At 48.1% G+C, this 19,688-nt stretch overlaps 1 protein-coding gene across 3 annotated transcripts; it reads right to left on the bottom strand.

The window, feature by feature from the left end:
• Positions 1-6,238: 6,238 nt before the first annotated feature.
• On the bottom strand, positions 6,239-19,537 carry TAC4 (tachykinin precursor 4). 3 transcript variants are annotated; one of them, XM_059878513.1, is made up of 5 exons: positions 15,356-19,537; positions 10,239-10,325; positions 8,362-8,391; positions 7,629-7,679; positions 6,239-6,618 (listed from the first exon to the last, which is right to left on the bottom strand). In XM_059878513.1, exons 1-5 carry the CDS (start codon positions 15,470-15,472, stop codon positions 6,367-6,369), a joined length of 537 nt encoding a protein of 178 aa, XP_059734496.1. In that variant the 5' UTR covers positions 15,473-19,537; the 3' UTR covers positions 6,239-6,366. The 3 variants fall into 3 exon arrangements, with proteins under 3 accessions (XP_059734496.1, XP_024836918.1, XP_059734497.1); XM_024981150.2 differs by having other exon boundaries at positions 6,239-6,606; XM_059878514.1 differs by having other exon boundaries at positions 6,485-6,618; positions 10,232-10,325.
• Positions 19,538-19,688: the final 151 nt, after the last annotated feature.

Genomic DNA, 19,688 nt, shown 5'->3' with positions numbered 1-19,688 from the left:
TTGAAGACCCAGCAGGAGGTAAGGCTAGGTGGGATAGCTGTGGGAAGTGGGAACAGACGTGTCCTCTTTTATCTCCAGGCTTACTTGCCAGTAGTGAGCAATGCCATCTCTAATAATCATTGTCTCTCTCAGGTTGAGGTGATTTCTGAAAGTAGCTGCACTTTCCTGTAGCGTTTACCTAGTGTGAGAAACGGGAGACCGGGCACTTAACTGGATGGTAGAGAGGAGGGAGGTGGAAATTGTATTTGTTGGAGTGGTTTTGCCCGCTCTGGCCAGCATGGTGAGAACGTCTCCTGGCAGAAAAACTAAGTGTCTTCCTTGGTAAAGTTAGAGTCCTACGTGTCACCTACTAGGGTGGGAAATGGGATGAGAGAAACTCAGGCTTATAAAAAGACCATTCTTACACACATCTTAGAGAAATGTGTGCCCTGATTTCCCTCTTCTAAGTGTTTGCATCAAAGGGAAATTCTCTTGTCTCTCCCATTTTGGAAAAATTGAGGAAGGTAATGTGGACCTCAATGATAGTGGATAGACAGTGCAGATCACAAGTCTTCGGTGATTGTCATCCCTCTTTCCTCACCTAGAAATCAAAGGAAGATTTCTCTGCTTTAAATCCTTACAGGTGTGGGAACTGACCGTTCACTTCTTTGGCTGTTTTGAGTCAGACTGTTCCCTCTGGCTCCTTTTGTACCTGTACAAAAGAAGATTAGCTTCTTAGGCTCCTTCGTTAGAAGAGCAAAAGTCTCGAGTCATTCCTGCATCTCTGAGACTCCATAAGTGGAAGCACCAACCATTTCTAGAGGAAAAAAGCCTCAGCATGTGCTGATTGCTTCCTTTCTGCTCAGCACTGTGCTGGGTACTTTAACACTGCCTTGTTTGACCCTCCCCTCTGCCATTTGCTTTCTTGGCTTGTTTGATTCCCTAATGATTTACCTTCTCCCTTCTAGTTAGTTTTCTTTGCTTCAGCCACAGTCCCCCATGCTTCTAGTGGCTTCCATTGCCAGAAAAATGACAAGACTGGTGAAAACTTTAAAATGAAAGAATTGAGTTTAGTTACTCCTGTAGGCAGCATTTGGAGAAGGCAGTGGCGACCCACTCCAATACTCTTGCCTGGAAAATCCCATGGACGGAGGAGCCTGGTAGGCTGCAGTCCATGGGGTCGCTAAGAGTTGGGTACAACTGAGCGACTTCACTTTCCCTTTTCACTTTCATGCATTGGAGAAGGAAATGGCAACCCACTCCAATGTTCTTGCCTAGAGAATCCCAGGGACAGGGGTGCCTAGTGGGCTGCCGACTATGGGGTCACGCAGAGTCGGACACGACTGAAGCGACTTAGCAGCAGCAGCAGCAGGCAGCATTTGTAGGTCAGAGACCTAAACCAGGATACAGAGATGTGCCTCATTCTGGTTCTGCTTCTGATTTAGGAATAAACTGTTTAGTAAGCACTGTCCCTTTACTTTTGTGGTTTCCTTCAGTCCTTACCACATCATCACTGTAGGTAAATATTGTAGCCCTCTTCCACAGGAGAAAATTTGAGGCTCAGAAGTCTTAGTGCTGGGTTATAGAAAAAGAATGAAAGCGTTGCTTCTCTTGAGTCCAGATCCCATGCTTCTGACAAAACTACTGTGAGTCATCTGATGCCTCGGTGCCTGCTTTCCTGTTTCTCACTAGGGGGAACAGTGAGTCACATTAAGTAGTTTTTAAGAATATGGTGTGCCCTTTATATGGCAAGATGATTCTCTTGACATGACCTGAGCTTTGGTTTATCCCTGTGGTTCTGGGCGGGTTGCCTGACTGGGATTAGGAATGGCCTCTAATGGAGTTCATGTGAAGCCAGTATAAAAAAATACCACAACTTGCTTCCATCATGCATTCCTTCTGGAATATGAAATGAGTGAAAAGCAGTTTTTTTGGAAGTATATTAGTCACTAGGCATAAACATGTCTGCCTTTTTCTCCTTTGAAGAGCAGTTGATATGCCAAACATTGAAGGAGCATGGTTTTTATGATCCCAGGTACTGGGATCAAGCAGTGTTGCTCTCCGTGGTGATCCTTACCCATTTTACTTAACTTCTGACCTTTTGAAAATCTAATAAAAGTATTGGGTCTTTTAAAAGAAAAATATACAGAAGTGCAAATATGCACACATTTGTCTACAGTTCAGGAGATTGAGGGTTTGAGAAAGCTCCAGTGAAAAGGTAGACGGGAGCCCCACCTGCCAGCCTTCACTCAGCCCTCGGCTTGTGCATGGTTTGTGCAGGCCCAGGTGACAGGTCCCATTAAGTGAGGTCCAGTGACGACCAAAGAGAAGTCCTTACTGAAGGTTAACATGCCGCCTGCCCATGGTTTCACAGATGCACTTGTATACACAGTGCTGTATAGAGTTTTGCATATTCAGAGAATGAGGTGAAACTTTGCTAAATATAATGTATGTTAGGAGTTCTAAAAACTACTTTTTGCTCTTCACTGGGATCATGGAGTTACAGAATTGGACACTGGTTTTACTCCAGCACTTTCTGCTGCAAACCTGTATGACTGCATCTCCCAGACTGTCTGCTGCTGATGAGGGCAGTTTAATTGCCCACTTCCTTTGTGGTATCTTCAACAAAATGCCAATGAATGTCACTAAGAAGAAGGTAAAAAAGGACTGCCCAGTGGTGAAAAATGTCCCTTGTGCTGAAATATCAGTTTGTCTCTTCTGTTATGTGGTACCTGTAGATGCTACCACCGTTCTGGGGTTTGGGGTTTGTTGATTTGTGCCCGAGTGGAGAAAATAACCTGTGTTGTCGTACAGCTTTGGCTCCGCTGCTCCCCCTGGATGCTCTGTGTGAGAACATCTTTACCCTGGACCAGTCATGTCCATTCACAAAACCAGTGTTTCTTAACTCGATACATGTTTTGGAAACCACTGACGTTTTATTCAATCATATGCAGAGTTTTTAGAAATCTATACCCTTATCTCAAAAAAAAGGTGTGGTAAGTCACCTCCAGAAATGGTCACCAACAATCCCATCTCTGTATATGAGTGCTGCTCCTTCCAATAAGAGCTAATTTTCCTTAAGGGTGTGGGCTGGACTTCTCACTAATCAAAGGTGCCAGAAGTGATATTTTAGCTGTTTGTACTTTTGCAGTTGGAAACCTGACATTTTCAGACCAGAAACTTAAGTGTCAAAAATCCAGACCCTCTACCCTGCTGACCTCCTGAAACTAAAGAATCCTCCAGCTAAGGGTTGCCACCCTAGAGAATCATGAGAAGTACTGTTTTATTTTTTTGGCCATGCTGAGTGGCATATGGGATCTTAGTTCCCTGACTAGGGATCAAACCCATGACCCCTACAGTAGATGTGCACAGTCTTAACAATTGGACTGCCAGGGAAGTCCCTGGAAGTACTTTAAACCATTGACTATTTTGGGATGGTTAGATATACATACAGATACATAGCAGTGTGTAAGTGAAAAAAGGACTTGAGAGTAAAGGACCTTTCCTTCTGACCTTTTGAGAATCTAATAAAAGTATTGGGTTTTTTAAAAGAAAAGTGTACATAAATGCAGATACGCACACATTTGTATACGGTTTAGGAAACAGACTTTGAAGTCATTTCTGAACTTGGGTTAATTAATAAACTGGCTTGAGAAAGCTCCAGTGAAAAGGCAGGAACCTCATCTGCCTGCCTTCACAGTTGGGCCTTGTAGTTTTATTTTGGTGAATGATTGCCTGTGATTGGAAGCCAGATGTGCCCAGAGGAGGACCTCCACCTTGTGTAGCTCCAGGGGAGCAGTATTCATGCAGTGGCACCCACAGACCCAGTTTAACCCTGGTTGATACCTCAGCTTCCAGTCAAGTTGCCTCTCAGGTCCTTGCCTAGCCTTAGAATTCTTAGTCACCACCTTAGAGAAGTGGATCAGGAAAGGTGAATATCCTGTTACAAATAGGTCTCCAGTTCCCCTGGAGTTCATGTGGCTTCCCATTCTTGGATTAAGTTCCCATTTATCTTGGCTTTCAAGTTTCCATAAGTGGATTCCACCTGGGTAGTTTTCATCATTCCCCTACACAGCCTCCACATACAGCTGGATTAGTCTTTTCCTGTTTTCATTTGGGAAGCCTCCATGTCAGCATTCCCCCAAGTGAAGTATTACAGGTAAAATGGGCACTGTAGTCAAACTTGGAAAACAGTTGCAGTTGCATATTGATATGTTTCTTGAGTTCAGGGCGTCTCAGAACCTCTCGGGATTTTCCAAGGAGACAGAATGTAACGTTTCCTAAAATGGTCTGGAAGGATTCTCTGGAGACCAGTATGCTGTGGGGGCAGACATTTAGATGTTTCTTTGGTACTTACTGAAATGGCCCAACTAAAAAGGAATTCCTTGTGAAGACTTCCTTATTTTTCTGCCTGAGACATGTCTGTAATTGTGGCAGAGACCAAGTCATTGTAGGGGTCAAATGTGCTTGGAGTGAAGGACCTTCCCTCAAATCCTGGCTCTGGGATTTCCGGTGCAGATTGACGATAATACTTGTGGAGGTAACTTGTCTTTTAGAGTGCCTAATATATTCAGTCATTCATTTGTACACAAAAGATGTAGAACTTGGTCTCCTGGAGAAGATGAGCATTAAATTCCTAATTGTGATCAGTGCCCTGAAGGGCAAAGGACAGGTGTTGGGTAAGCATAACTGGAGAGAACTAGCTGAGCTTGGTTATTCAGGAAGCCCTGACTGAGAAGGGAGCTTGCTTAGATGATTGGGTTAGCCAGTTGGGTGGGGAGGGGGGCGTGGGCAGCGTTCCAAGAGGGAGAGCCTAAGCACAGATCACAAAAGCTGGCGAGCCTCTGGTGTGCCTAAGGGTCTGAGAGAATGTCTGGTAGTGGCTGAGGGGGGATGGGGGGTGAGGATCAAGGAGCACAGGGCCTTGAAGGCCCCAACAAGAATGTCAGGTTGACCTAGGAAACTGAACTGTGGCCAGTAGGGGATGGACAGGCCCACCGTGTTAAAAGGTCCTGCTCTGGATGGAGAACAGTAAGGTGGGAAGCACGGATGCCTGTTCCGGAGGCTGCTGCCCCCTAGGCAAGGGAAGATAGTACCTCCTGTGAATAAGTGTAGTAAGAGCGGCAAGAAGAATTTAGGTATATTTTCAAGAATGACTAACTAGGGGGAGGTGTTTAGAGGGGGCAGTGAGGGCTGGGGAGTCACTCCCAGGTTTCTGGCCCACAGCAGGGTGTGCAGCAGTGCCGTCTGTAGACCTGAGCCAACGAAAGCAGTTTGTCGTGGGGCTGCAGGTCAAAAGCTGAGCATGAGGACCATGCATCCTACGTGAGTCCTTCGTGAAAACCCTCTCCAAGGACCTCTGAGCTCTATTGGCACGGGGGTAAAGACAATTAAGAAGCGGTCTGTGTACTTGACAAACCCTGTTGTTGAGATATGTCAGATATGAGTTCTGCAGTGGAAGAATGTGCAAAGTGCTGCAGGAACTCGGTGGAGGGAGTGAATGAGTAGTTGCGGGGTTGGGACCTCTGAGTAAGAATTCACCAGCATGGGAGAATGGCATGTGCAGACACCAGCTTGAGGGGATGTGATGGGTGTGAAACGAGTTGTTGGAGAGCAAGGGCTGCCTTGAGTGAGTACATTGCTTCTGCCCTCTTTGTTCTTAGTTCTTCAAGGACAAACTCCAGTCTCCCTCCCTGCTCCCAGTCCCGCCTGAGGGCCCAGCAAAGTGCCAGCCCAAGGAGGGAACTCACTGAAGGGTCAGTGGCTTCAGCCGAAGCTTGAATGTCTCCAGCTTCAAACATGGGAATAAAATCTTCAGCCCTCTCTTCGTCACATGGGGTTGTCACAGTGAGCCACCTCCCAGGACCACAGCTGGGCCAGGACAGTGGCCCCCTGTCACCTCCCTGAGGTGTGGCCTTTTCCCTTACTCCAGAGCTCTTCAAATGACTAGCTGCCTGTGACCTCAAAACAGAGCGATCAGTTGAGGGGCCACCTCATACACGAGAATTGATGAAGGACCTGGGCCCCAATTCTCCAAGTCCAAGGACACATGGATTTGGGTCCTTGAGGTTATGATGGTGGGTAGGCATGGGCTACCTGTGTCCCAAGCCCGTTTTCCCACCTCAGAGGACCGGGGCTATTTAGTGTTTGCCTTTACAACTCTGGAAGAGGTCTCCTGGCTGCTGACACGCCAGGCCCCTGGGCAGGGTGTTGAGCCCAGGTCATCCCTGTCCGCTGCCCTGCACCAGAGAAGAAATCATTCGCTCTTCATTGGTTTATTGAACACTTGCTGTGTTATGGGCACAGGATTGAGAGAAACGGGGGTAGGAAGGTATCAGTGGGACGACTCCTGCTATGCAGTGAGGTCCGAGTGTGTGGGGTCATTCACTAGTTTTCAGAGGTGACAACAGCACACTTGTGCACGACTGCTGCTTGAGACCGAGAGTCCTGGGAGGAGCCCAGTGAGTTCAGCGTGGTGGGAGGGACACACGAGCACAGAAGACCTGGAGCAGCGGGCTGGCCTGGTCGGCTGGTTGGCTGCCACGTCCAGGTAAGGAGAGGGGTTTCGTCCTCTGGGAGGCGGGGCTGGGGGCTCTCACTCTGACCCATGGTTCTCAGCCTCTTTGCCTGGGAAGAGTGCTGCACATAAGCAGTGGTTAGGGGAGCCTTGCTGCCGCCTCCACCCTTGGAGGCCTTCCCTGGTCATCCACTCAAGGCCCTCCATTTGCCCAATTCAGGTTTCTCCAACTGTAGTTATTTAGGGCAATCAAATTCCAGGTTAATCTGGCAGAGCTTCCGTTTTTCAATCATAAATGCCTCTAGATAGTGGATGAGCCAACCCTCACTAATCCTCTCTAAAGAAAGGGAGTGGTAATCCAGCACTTAAAATTCCAATGGCCCTCTGAGGGTCCCATGAAGTGCCTGGACTAGGGAGCAGGAGACGGTGTTTAGTCCTGGCTCTGTTAACAGTTCACCGTGTGACTTTGGGCAAATTGTTTCCATCCCTGAAAAATGATGATTTCTAAGGTTCCTGCCAGCGCTTTGAATGGAGGGATGTGCATTTCCATGTTGGCACTGGGGTGACTTCCATGGCCCTTCAAATGAAATGGCTCAAACACTTGGGAAAAACTCTTGGGGGGAATATAGAGAACTTTCCCACCTTGATTCCCAAGAGCCTCTGTTGGAAGGAGCAGGTGTTCTATCAGGGAAGCTAGAGAGGGGCCCACAGGTCTGCAGCTCTGGGGGGAGAGTCAGGATTAAGGAAGCAGACGAGCTTGGTGTCTGCTCAGCTATGTCACCCCATGCCCTTTCTCTTGAGCTTGCTAGCTTGAGCTCTGAATCTTTCTACAGCCTGAGTCACTTATCTACTGATTCACTTACCTTCTTGTTTATTTATTGAACATCCCCTTGAACGCCTTTGTGGTTGTGGCCCAGGCCAGAAAGCGTCAGCTGATGACCCCTCCCAGAGTGATATTGCCTTTATTTAGGTTGTTGAAGACAGAAAATACCTAAGACTCTCTAACAATTAGGGAATAAGGGGCGTGTTCCAGGGTCTGGAGAACCACACAGCATTCTCGGTGGCTTCAGCTGGCCCTGAGAGTGGGGAGCAGAATGTGCCTGTGTGTGCTGCTGGAGAAGCTATCACCTACCTTCTGTAGTTGCTCCTCCTCGCCCCTGGACCACTGGTTCTCGCTGATACCCTTGTGATGAAGAGAGGAGACAGAGAAGAAAAAGAGAAAGTGAAGCAGAGGAAGACTGTCTTGGGAACCAAAAAAGACAGGACCAGAACTGGGGACTCAGGAATAGAGTAATTTCTCTAGGAACTGAGGTTCTTCATTCACTGATTCATTCATTGATTCCTTCCTCTTTCTCTCCCATTTTCCCTCCCTTCTGCCCTTCCTTCCACAAATACTTCATAAGCGCCTCTAATAGAAACTGTGGGGACAGGAGATGGCAGACTTTTACCTGCCCGTGGGGTGGTTTTTACTCTCAGGACACCAGCCATGTGACCCAGCAGAACAGTGCAGGGCAGTATGCCAAGGAGGGCACCATGCCCAGGCCATGAAGACAGGGTTAGGGTTTTCAGTTTTAAGGTCCTTCTGGATTGATGGTTTCTTCAACTCTAGGCTTTAGACCCATGGTAATTTTGAACCTTTGGCAGAACTGGATTCATCGCCATCTCCTCATCCTTGCAGCTGCTCCCTCGGCGCACACAGACCACCTCTCCAAGGAACCAACCAGGAAGCCTATGCAGCCAAACCACTCTGGCCCCACCCTCAACAATGCCAGCCTGTGCACCCTGGCCAGAGCATCTCCCTCACCTCCCTGACAACTCGGTCTTCCCCAGGGAGCATGTGGGGGGAAGGTGTGGATAACACTTACCTGTTCCCTCTGACTGGATGGGAGGTATTCCTAGGGGAAAGAGAAGAAATAAGGGTTGCACTGCTTCCCTGGGGGCCCAGTGAGATGAAACAGCTCATGGCTCTTTGGGATCCATGCCTTTGGTGGGTCTTTGGGGACTCTGGTCTCCCCCTGTTGTCCTGGTGTGACTGGGCCACACCAGATACATCTGGGTAGGAGGCAGTTTAGGGTAGTGGGAAGTGTGCATACTGTGGAGTCTGCCTGGTGCTAGTCAGGCGTCCTTGGGAAAGTACTTAGCCTATGTGAACCTTAGTTTCCCTGCTGGTGATAAAGGAGATATTAGGAGATTTAACCACAAGTGAGCACAGCGTTCAGTAAATATTTCCCGTATACCCCCACCTCCTGCTTCCTGGGTTTCTGGATTTGAAAGAGATCTCTGAAATGGCCCAGGCCAAAACTCATTTTGTGGAAGAAACTGAGGCCAAAGTTTGGTCACAAGTTAATTTTCTCTATTTTATTTTATGGTGCATGTAGCAGGAAGATTTTCTCTATTTTTAAATGTGTTTTTTAAAGTTACAAAAGCAGTTTCTGAATAAATGCCCACTATCAAGTGGTAAGGTAGAGTTTAGTGTAGTAAAAGTCCCCCTTAACTTTTGCTCTCCCTCACCTTCACTTCTATCCTAGATGTAAAACACTGGTGACAGTTTGATATTTATCCTGGAACTCTCCCTATGTTTTCATGTGTGTGTGTGTGTGTGTGTGTGTGTAAGTATGCAGTGATTTTTTTAAACATGTAGGCTCGTATCTTATATATTGTTACATAACTTGCTTTTTCCACTTAGCCAATATCTTGGAAATCTTTATCTTTCCACAGATCTGCCTCATCCACTTCAATGGTCACAAAGGCTATGGATGTGCCAGACTTCCCTGGTGGTCCAGTGGTTAAGAATTCACCTTCCAATCCAGGGGACTCAGGGTCGAGCCCTGGTTGGGGAACTAAGATCCCACATGGTACAGGGTAACTAACTAGGCCCATGCTACAACTAGAAAAGTCCAAGTGCTGCAACCAAGACTCAGCACAGCCAAAAAAAAAAAAAGGCCATGGATGTGTCTAATATATTTTTATTATCCCCCCCCCATTGATAGTTTTTAGGTTATTTTCACATTCTTGCTATTTGGCACACATACCTCAGGGCTTATGTAGCAATAGCATTTCTATTTGATGGATTTCCTGAAGCGAACCTATCAGTCAGAAGGTATGCATGTTGCCAACTTTGATGGATATTGCCAAAATGTCCTCCAAATGGACAGTGTATTAAAGTGTATGTAAGTGCCAGTTTTTTCATATCCTCACAAAAACCACTTTTAAAAATTTAGTTGTCAATAAGAAAACTGCTCTCTGTTCAGACTTTTTTCCTCTTTGTCCTCCCAGGATACAGATTTCATGTCGAGAGTGCCCTCAGGGAACATAGATTCATTTTAATAATTCTACTTGAACCAAACAGAATCTCACAGAAAGCTTAGTCTTTGGGTTTACTCACATCAGAGGCAGATCTCAAGTTCTACCACCTCTCTCCATAGACCTCCACAGTACTGAAGGAAGGGCACCAGCAGGGTGCAAAATATTTGTCCCCACCCTTAGGGTCACTGCACTCCCCAGGTGCTGGAGTGGTTTTACCTGTTGCCTGGCATAATTAACACTCTCTGAAATGTCCTGATTTGGATAACAATTGATATGGACACTGTATCCCATTCCATAGCGTGAGTGACCACTACTGGACTGGAGTAAGGGATGCTGAGTCCTGGGCTTTAAGTTAGGGCCTCTGTTTGGGGTAACAGAACCCACCCATAAGCCTTTATCCCTGGGTGTCCGCCCACATCTGTCACTCACCTCCTACCTGCTTCCCCATTAGCCCAAAGAACTGGCTGGCTTTCCCCTTCTTCACGTTCCGGAGTTGAAGCAGGATGCTGGGGATGACATCTACCTGAAGAAGCAGAGAGTTCCTTAGAGTTGAGGGCAGGCTGACAACAAAACAGTCTGAACAATAACAATCTCAATAACCCATGCTCTGCGCTGGCATTGATCTCCTCACATTTTATACAATACTGCAAATAATAACAGCAGTAATAAATGGCTAACGTTAAAGTGTTCCTAAGCACTTTCATATATTAACACAATCCTTACCAAAACCACATAAAGAAAGTACTATTTGGGTCTCCATTTTACAGATGGAAACTAAGGCTCAGAGGGATTACCAGTCAGGATGTGAGATGAAGCCAGCCTCGAACCCAGGTCATCTAACTCAAAGGCTCAGACACTCCAGGCATAATCTCATTTACGCTTCACAACCACCATGTGAAATATCCATCTACAGATGGGGACACAGGTTTGTGATTAGGTGACTTGTCCAAGGTCATACAGGAAGTGGTAGAGTCAGAATCCAAACTCAGTCTGACTCTAGACTCCTGCTCTTCTCTCTCCCTCTGGCACTCCCCTCATCGTCCTGGATTTAACCTGGGCCTCTCATGGCATGTGGCCTGGGGCAGAGGCCACTCCCTCAGGCAAAGACATTTTCATCCTTAAGCTCAAAGTGAAGTCACTCAGTCGTGTCCGACTCTTTGTGACCCCATGGACTGCAGCCTCCTAGGCTCCTCCATCTATGGGATTTTCCAGGCGAGAGTACTGGAGTGGGTTGCCGTTTCCTTCTCCAGGGGATCTTCCCCCAGAGGATCTTCCCAACTCAGGGATTGAACCCGGGTCTCCCACATTGCAGGTGAATGCTTTACCCTCTAAGCCACCAGGGAAGTCCCTCATCCTTCAGCTGGTGGGGTAAAAGTTCTGGACCAAGGACTATAGATTTAAGTTCTCATTTCTCCATTAACCTTTGTGACCTTGGCCAACGGCCTCTCCTTCCCTGGAGCCTCTGATGAAGGGCCTGCTTGGCTCTGCTGAGACTGAGCGATGCTTGCTAGTGGAGAAAGTGATAGTGGGTGACAGTCATTAGACCATCTTCATGTCTTTGTATCCCCAATACCTGGCACAGTGCCTGGTACACACAGGAGCTCAGCATGTATGGGATGCAGGATGGTGAACGAAAGGCCCTTTCTCTGATAGTCTGGGAATAGGGAAGAGGATGGGGTTTCCTTTTCCAGGAAGGGTGAGACAGGTGACCAGAGCCCTAGAGTAACACGGGGTTGGGTCACGGGCTCTTCCATTCCCAGTTTCCCCAGGGGCAGCCCTGAAGCTTCAGGGACAAGCAGGGACCTGGCTGGGGTGAAGTGGAAACCCCCTCGGCTCTCCCAGCTTATCCCAGCTTTTGGGATCAGGAGTGGATTGTTTTCTAAGCCTTGGACTAATTCAGTCACTTCCAGTCTGTCTCTTCTCCAGGACATCAATGGCTGGGGCAGCTGTCTCAGGCTGGAGTCATCTAGCCTGGCCAGGAACCGGAAAAGTGTCTTTGGAGATTTGGACCCATTTCTGAAAAGCTTATGAAAAGCACTTTGCCTTGGTAAAAGGCAGTCTTCAAATGCAAGCTGGACAGAATGTTTTTTTCTTTTCTCCCACCCATTAGGTTTCTGGGGCCCGTTGGGAGGTGTCTTTTACTCAGGAAGGACTCTTGCCCTGACCAGAAGCTCTTCTTACCCCTTTAACTCAAATCCCCAGCTCCAGGGCTAACTGGGAGTCCTGAGAGCAAGGGAGAAAATCAGATCATCCCTAACAGAGGCATCATTCCTCATTCAGATGAGATGGTTCCTATATCCCAAATTCTGTGTCTTGGGAAGTAGAGGGATGTTAAATGAGAGTGAGCCAAGAAGAAGCTTCAGATGCAGCTGCAGCATGGAAAGCCCCACAAGGCACTGGTTGAAATCGATGATGTTTCCCACGTAACCGTGTAGAGTGGTCCCTATTACACAGCTTCCCAGCGCCTGGGCCATGTCCCCTGATGGGCACAGACTCCAAGTCAGAGCTGGAAAAAAAACCTTGGGGGCCATCTTTTTCCCCCCCTCTCCCATTTTACAAGTGAGGAAACTGATGTCCCCAGGTCACACAGAGTCGGTGGAGAAGCTGAGACTTGAACCTTTATCTCCTCAGCCTGCTGTCTTCTCAAAGGCACACACTTCCACGTTCAGACAAACCAGGAAGGAAGCCCACCAGAAGGAAAGCCACCAGGCATAGCTGTTACTTGATGGCTTGTCCTGCAGCCCCAGTGTCCTCACTGTCCCCGGATTAGGGGGAGCAGGCCCAGCCCTGTCCCATCTGCCCTCCCGGAGGCTTTCCCTGAGCACTTTGCCTGTGTGTCTCTAGTCCACTGGCCTCGTGCCCCTGTCTGATGGGAACCTCCGAGGCCAGGATCTTTGTCTCTCTGACTAGATGGGGTGGGGCACAGACGCTGTGTCTCTAGCTGTGAGATTTCTTCCCAGTGACAGCACTCAGGTCAGCTTAGTAGGAGAGGCTGGCAATCAAACCACTACTTGTCAGGGAATAAGTTTCTACACATGAGACAAAACAGTGATCCCACTCCAAGTTGACCCCCTTGAAAGGATGTGCTGGACAATGTCCTCCGAGGCACAGATACACAGAATAAGACATTGGGCAAGGTGTACAGTTGTGCTTTTGACGCTGTGTAATATTGGACGCACTGCTTGACCTTTCTATGCTTCAGTTTCCCTATCTGTGATATGGGGATAGAAATGGTGCCTTTCCCACAAGGTGCAGATGAGGATTAAATGGGTTAATATTTATGAGGCATTTAGGACAGTGTCAGGAACATGTATATGTTAAATAAGTTTGTTAAATGAAGCATGAACACACATACTGTTAATTCCATATATCACTAGGCCATTCAGGTATGAGATAAATCAAATCCCTTACAATTATACAGGTGACGTGACAAATAGATTCAAAGGATTAGATCTGATAGAGTGCCTGAAGAACTATGGACGGAGGTTCACATTGTATAGGAGGCGGTGATCAAAACCATCCCCAAGAAAAAGAAATGCAAAAAAAAAGGCAAAATAGTTGTCTGAGGAGGCCTTACAAATAGCCGAGAAAAGAAGAGAAGCAAAGGGCAAAGGAGAAAAGGAAAGATATATCCATCTGAATGCAGAGACCAGAGAATAGCAAGGAGAGATAAGAAAGGCTTCTTAAGTGATCAATGCAAATAGAGGAAAACAATAGAATGGGAAAGACTAGACATCTTTTCAAGAAAATTAGAGATACCAAGGGAACATTTCACACAAAGATGGGCAAAATAAAGGACAGAAACAGTATGGACCTAACAGAAGAAGATACTAGGAAGAGGTGGTAAGAATAAACAGAAGAACTATACAAAAGAAATCTTAACAACCCAGTAACCATGATGGTGTGATCACTCACCTAGAGCCAGACATCCTGCAATGCGAAGTCAAGTGGGCCTTAGGACTATGAACAAAGCTAGTGGAGGTGATGGAATTCCAGTTGAGATATTTCAAATCCTAAAAGATGATGCTGTGAAAGTGCTGCACTCAATATGCCAGAAAATTTGGAAAAACTCAGCAGTTGCCATAGGACTGGAAAAAGTTTTCGTTCCAATCCCAAGAAAGGCAATTCCAAAGAATGTTCAAATTACCGCACAACTACACTAATGTCACATGCTAGCAAAGTAATGCTCAAAATTTTCCAAGTTAGGCTTCAACAGTATGTGAACCGAGAACTTCCAGATGTTTAAGCTGGATTTAGAAAAGGCAGAGGAACCAGAGATCAAATTGCAAACATCCATTGGATCATAGAAAAAGTAAGAGGATTCCAGAAAAGCATCTACTTCTGCTTCGTTGACTACGCTAAAACCTTTGACTGTGTGGATCACAACAAACTGTGGGAAATTCTTAAAGAGATGGGAATACCAGGCCACCTTATCTGCCTCCTGAGAAACCTGTATGCAGGTCAAGAAGCAACAGTTAGAACCGGACATGGAACAATAGACTGGTTCCAAATTGGGAAAGGAGTATGTCAAGGCTGCATATTGTCACCCTGCTTACTTAACTTATATGCAGAGTACATCATGGGAAATGCCAGACTGGATGAAGCACAAGCTGGAGTCAGGATTGCAGGGAGAAATATCAGTAACCTCAGATATGCAGATAACACCACCCTTATGGCAGAAAGTGAAGAGGCACTGAAGAGCCTCTTGATGAAGGTGAAAGAGGAGAATGAAAAAGCTGGCTCAAAACTCAACATTTGAAAACAAAGTTCATGGCATTGGGTCCCATCACTTCATGGCAAATAGATAACAGTGACAGACTTTATTTTCTTGGGCTCCAAAATCACTGCAGATGGTGACCGCAGCCATGAAATTAAAAGATGCTTGCTCCTTGGAAGAAAAGCTATGACAAACTCAGCATATTAAGAAGCAGAGACATTATTTTGCTGACAAAATTCTGTCTAGTCAAAGCTATGGTTTTTCCAGTAGTCATGTATGGATGTGAGAGTTGGACTATAAAGAAGGCTGAGTGCCCAAAAATTGATCCTTTTGAACTGTGGTATTGAAGAAGACTCTTGAGAGTCCCTTGGACAGCAAGGAGACCAAATCAGTCAATCCTAAAGGAAATCAGTCCTGAATATTCATTGGAAGGACTGATGCTGAAGCTGAAGCTCCAATACTTTGATTACCTGATGTGAAGAACTGACTCACTGGAAAAGACCCTGATGCTGGGAAAGATTGAAGGCAGGAGGAGAAGGGGACAGAGGATGAGATGGTTGGATGGCATCACCAACTTGATGAACATGAGTTTGAGCAAGCTCTGGGAGATGGTGAAGGACAGGGAAGCCTGACATGCTGCAGTCCATGGGGTCGTAAAGAGTCGGACAGGACTGAGCGACTGAACAACAACAAAATACGCTTGCATCTCTTTGGAGGTCTATCAGGCCAGGGGCAACAGCCTTGAACATGCCCAGAGAGGGGAGGCAGACACCCTACCATGCAGTGTACAGCCTGCTCTCTTGCTATCATGCCCTGCTTTCCCCAAAGGTACCTACCTCCAGGGTCACAGCCACCCAGGAGCCAACTTCAGCATTGATTGCCAGTTCCTTGTCACCTGCCACAGTGCATGCAGACAGCCCCAGGAGGAGAAGCAAGGTGACGCAGAGCAGCATCTTGGGACCCTAGGGGACCCCTCTCAGCCCAAAGACTGCCTCAAGCAGGCTTGGTCCTCTCTCTGGCTCCTCTCAGCAGGTGGGGGAAGCTCCACCTGTTCCGTCTTTCCAGCTACTCGGCCTCTTTCTTCAGCTTATCTGATGCCCCAGGCCATTTCCTGTAACTCCCCACCCCACTTGCTGGAAAAGCCAGTGATATCATGAGCTGCCCAGAGAAGGGACCAGGCCTCCTCCACTGCCGCCCCCAGCAGCTGATCTTTGTTGCAACACCACCTTACCTTTGGCCGCATTCCCCCAGGAGGCAGGTGCACAATGGGGCAGTGTGTAGGGCCTAGTGCTTTTGGCTTCCTGACTAGAAGCCCCGAGGGGGCCTTGGCATCTTGGAAATGGAGAGGGGGAACTGCCTGGTTTCTTCCTTCCCCTGTAGGAGAGGCCTCTCCCCAGAACTTAGTATTCTACCACTAGTCTCCCTTTCCTGTCACTGCACCCCTTCCTTGGCATTCCCCGCCATGTCTTGCCCTAAGAGATCAGTTTAGTTCAGTTGCTCAGTCCTGTCTGACTCTTTGAGACTCCATGACTGCAGCACGCTAGGCTTCCCTATCCATCACCAACTCCCAGAGCTTGCTCAAACTCATGTCCATCAAGTCAGTGATGCCATCCAACCATTTCATCCTCTGTCATCCCCTTCTCCTCCTGCTTTCAATCTTTCCCAGCCAGCATCAGGGTCTTTTCCAGTGAGTCAGTTCTTCACATCAAGTGGTCAAAGTATTGGAGCTTCAGCTTCAGCATCAGTCCTTGCAATGAATATTCAGGACTGATTTCCTTTAGGACTGACTGATTTGGTCTCCTTGGTGTCCAAGGGACTCTTAAGAGTCTTCTCCAATACCACAGTTCAAAAGGATCAATTTTTTGGCACTCAGCTTTCTTTATAGTCCAACTCTCACATCCATATATGATTACTGGTAAAACCATAGCTTTGTCTAGACAGACCTTTGTCAGCAAAATAATGCCTCTGGCTAAGTTTGTCATAGCTTTTCTTCCAAGGAACAAACATCTTTTAATTTCATGGCTGCAGTCACCATCTGCAATGATTTTGGAACCCAAGAAAATAAAGTCTGTCACTGTTTCCATTGTTTCCCTATCTATTTGCCGTGAAGTGATGGGACCCGATGCCATGGTCTTTGTTTTCCAAATGTTGAGTTTTGAGCCAGCTTTTTCATTCTCCTCTTTCACCTTCATCAAGAGGCTCTTCAGTGCCTCTTTGCTTTCTGCCATAAGGGTGGTGTTATCCGCATATCTGAGGTTACTTATCCGCATATCTGAGGTTACTGATATTTCTCCCTGCAATCTTGGTTCCAGCTTATGCTTCATCCAGTCCAGCATTTTGCATGATGTACTGTGCGTATAAGTCTTGCCCTAAGAGATAAGACAAGACTTAAAAAAAATACAAGGAGGAATTGGGATTTGCCAGAAAAATGGCCTCTTGCTCAAATGTCATCAGCTCTAAAATATCTTCCCACTGCTGTCAAAGTGGTCTTTTCAAAGCCCTAACCTGACCCGTCTCTCCCTGCTTACAACCGTCCAGTGTCTCCCCATTGCCCATGGTGTAAAGTTCAAGCTCCCTAGCATGGAATTCAGAGCCCTTCTCCACTTAGTCCAACAGATATAGAACAAGGGTCCTGTGGTCGGAGAGCTGTGAATTCCATCCCCAGGGCCCTCACTAAATAGCTGTGTGACCTTAGGCATGTTACGTAGAATCCTCATCAGTAAAATGAGATTATTAATAGCACGTATTTCCAAAGTTGTTTGAGGATGAAATTAGATAATGCGTGTGGGGCACTTAGCACAGTGCATGATGGTAAATATTTAATACCCATTAACTATTATAGACGCTGGGTGAGGCACTGGGCGACAGAAGATGAATAAGGCACTGTCCCTGCCCAACAGCATCTCACAGCCTCTAGGAAAGAAGAACTCTGGTTGGCAGATAAGCTGCATTCAGTTTGCTTGTGCCAGCAAGAGGTGGAGGGGAGAGAAGGCTGTGCTCCATGTCCTCAGTCTGCCCATTTCTTGCCTGCAGACAGCTTCCCCACCTGTTCCCATACAGGATAAGATTCCCCGCCCCTACACACTGTCCTTAGCTGTTTCTCTGCCTGGACTTCCTTTTCCACGTGGTAAACTCCCACTTGTTAAAGGTCTGCTTAGTGGTCACCCCCAGTAGAGTTTTTCTCTTTCCTGACTCCAGCAAGAATTAACTGGCCCCTTTCCTGGGCTTTCCCAATGTCTCCCACTCATATCTCTCACAGCTCTGCACAGGACGTGGTCAGAGGCTGAGCAGGTCGTGTCCTGCGCTGAGGAGGCTGCTGACCGGGGGAGTGCAGGCAGAACCTGGCCCTCGCTCTCTCATTGTGCAGTACAGCCTGGCATGAAGCTTCACCCCCTGCACGAAGGTGTCTGGCTCCATTTCTCCCACAGGGTCAGTTGGGCTGAAGACAGCCCTGCCACGCTGCTCTATTATGCCACGAGCGCTCTGAGAGTGGGGCTGTGATATATGCGTGCTTGGCACACAGTGGGTCCTTAAGAAACATGCAATCACTCCACGCCCAGGCCAGTGAAGGCAGAGATGTTATAAGGGCAAATGTGGAGGTTTAGGCAAGGCCACGTTACTTTCTCTCCTTTTCAGGAATCTCCTTGGTGAATCCCAACCTGATAGTTTAGGGACTTCCTTGGTGGTCCAGTGGTTGAGAAGCCTACTTCCAATGCAGGGGACACGGGTTTGATCCCTGGTCAAGCAACTAAGATCCCACATGCTTTGGGGCAACTAAGCCCGCGCCACGACTACTGAATCTGCTCTCTAGAGCCCAATCTCCGTAACAAGAAAAGTCTGAGTGCCACAACTAGCGAAGCCAGCATATAGCAACAGAGAGTCCAGGCACCACAATGAAGACACAGAGCAGCTAAAATGAAAACAACCCCCCCAAAACCCTGATGGCTTCAGAATCCCTGCATTTGCTAAAATGCAGGTTCCCCAGCTCAGCCCCTTCTGACCTAGTCAACCCTAGTTTGTGGGTCTGAATCTACACAGCCCCCAGCCAACTTTCCCACGGGCAGGGCACTTAATAACTTACAGTCCACTTTGGTTCTCCACTTTTGTTAACAAGTTTTTCCGTACAGAGATGAATGGCCCCTTCACTTTACAGACGTGGAAACTGACACTGGATTTCACAAGCCAGCAGGTTGGGCTTGGTCTAGGTTACACTGAGAATTACTGGTTGACTAGCATCCCCGGTCCCTGGTCAGCTGCTTTCCACTTTCCCACAAGAGCAAGCAGTCCATGGCTGGAGGCAGAGTAACAGCATTCACCTGTAGACAGGGGAGATGGCTTCCCATTCTGCAGGTTGAAACCCAGTGACCTTAGGACCCAAGGGCCCTCTCTGAGCTTCAATTTCTCCATCTGCAAATTGGAGCCAACCCTCATCTGGTGGTGGTAAGTGTTTTATGAATGCCCATCCTTAAAGAGTTCAGCACAGTGACTTGCACATAGCATGAGTTGAGTTAGTCCTAACTTAAGTTTTGTGATTATTCTACCTCTGGAACCCTGGACCTTAGCGCTGGTCTCCTGGCCCCAGTTTGACAGAGTGTGGTGGGGGCACAGCGGGGACGGGGCAGGGGTCACAGGGTAGAGGAGAGGGCGGCAGGAAGAAGGGAGAGAAAATCCCGAAGGTCCGGAAGGCTGGGAGGGAGGCCGGGCACCAGCTGGAAACCGCGGCTATTTGCAGCTTTGCCCTCGGGCTGCGGTCAGGCTGGCGCTCTCGGCCGGGCTGCCGAGCCCGCCGCCCCGCCCGGTGCCCTCGGCCACCCGGGCACTTCCCTGGCCTGCGGGTCCCTCCTCGCCCGATCCTCGCGGCCCGGCGGGGGGTTGGGGAGCCGCTGCTGAGCCGGGCCGAGGCCTCTGGAGCTGGCAGAGCGCGGGGCTGGGGCGGGGGCAGCGCCGGGGGCGGGCGGGCCGCGAGGTGAGTCGCGGCCGCGGCGAGGCTGCCCGGGCGCCGGGTGGGCGCGCACGATTGTTAAAGGCTGCGGTTTGGCTAAGATTGCGGAGCCGAGAGAGGAAAGGACGCAGGAGGGAGGACAGCTAGGAAGAGGGAAACACGAGCCGAGGGCGGGATGCGGGCAGGAAGCTGACGTTTCCTGAGCGCCGACTGCGTCCAAAGGAGGT

Source organism: Bos taurus, chromosome 19 (assembly GCF_002263795.3).
Source record: "Bos taurus isolate L1 Dominette 01449 registration number 42190680 breed Hereford chromosome 19, ARS-UCD2.0, whole genome shotgun sequence".
Taxonomy (NCBI): domain Eukaryota; kingdom Metazoa; phylum Chordata; class Mammalia; order Artiodactyla; family Bovidae; genus Bos; species Bos taurus.
The sequence above is the reverse complement of the archived record's forward strand: the minus strand, read 5'-3'. Positions and strand labels throughout refer to the sequence as shown.

Bases quoted from the DNA above. Each gene is read 5' to 3' on its own strand.
- TAC4 (XM_059878513.1), bottom strand. From the start codon at position 15,472: ATGCTGCTCTGCGTCACCTTGCTTCTCCTCCTGGGGCTGTCTGCATGC. The intron at 8,392-10,238 runs GTAGGAGGTGAG...TCTTTCCCCTAG, and splicing joins TTGGGCTAATGGGGAAGCAG to GAATACCTCCCATCCAGTCA. The intron at 7,680-8,361 runs GTAAGTGTTATC...CTTCATCACAAG, and splicing joins CATCCAGTCAGAGGGAACAG to GGTATCAGCGAGAACCAGTG.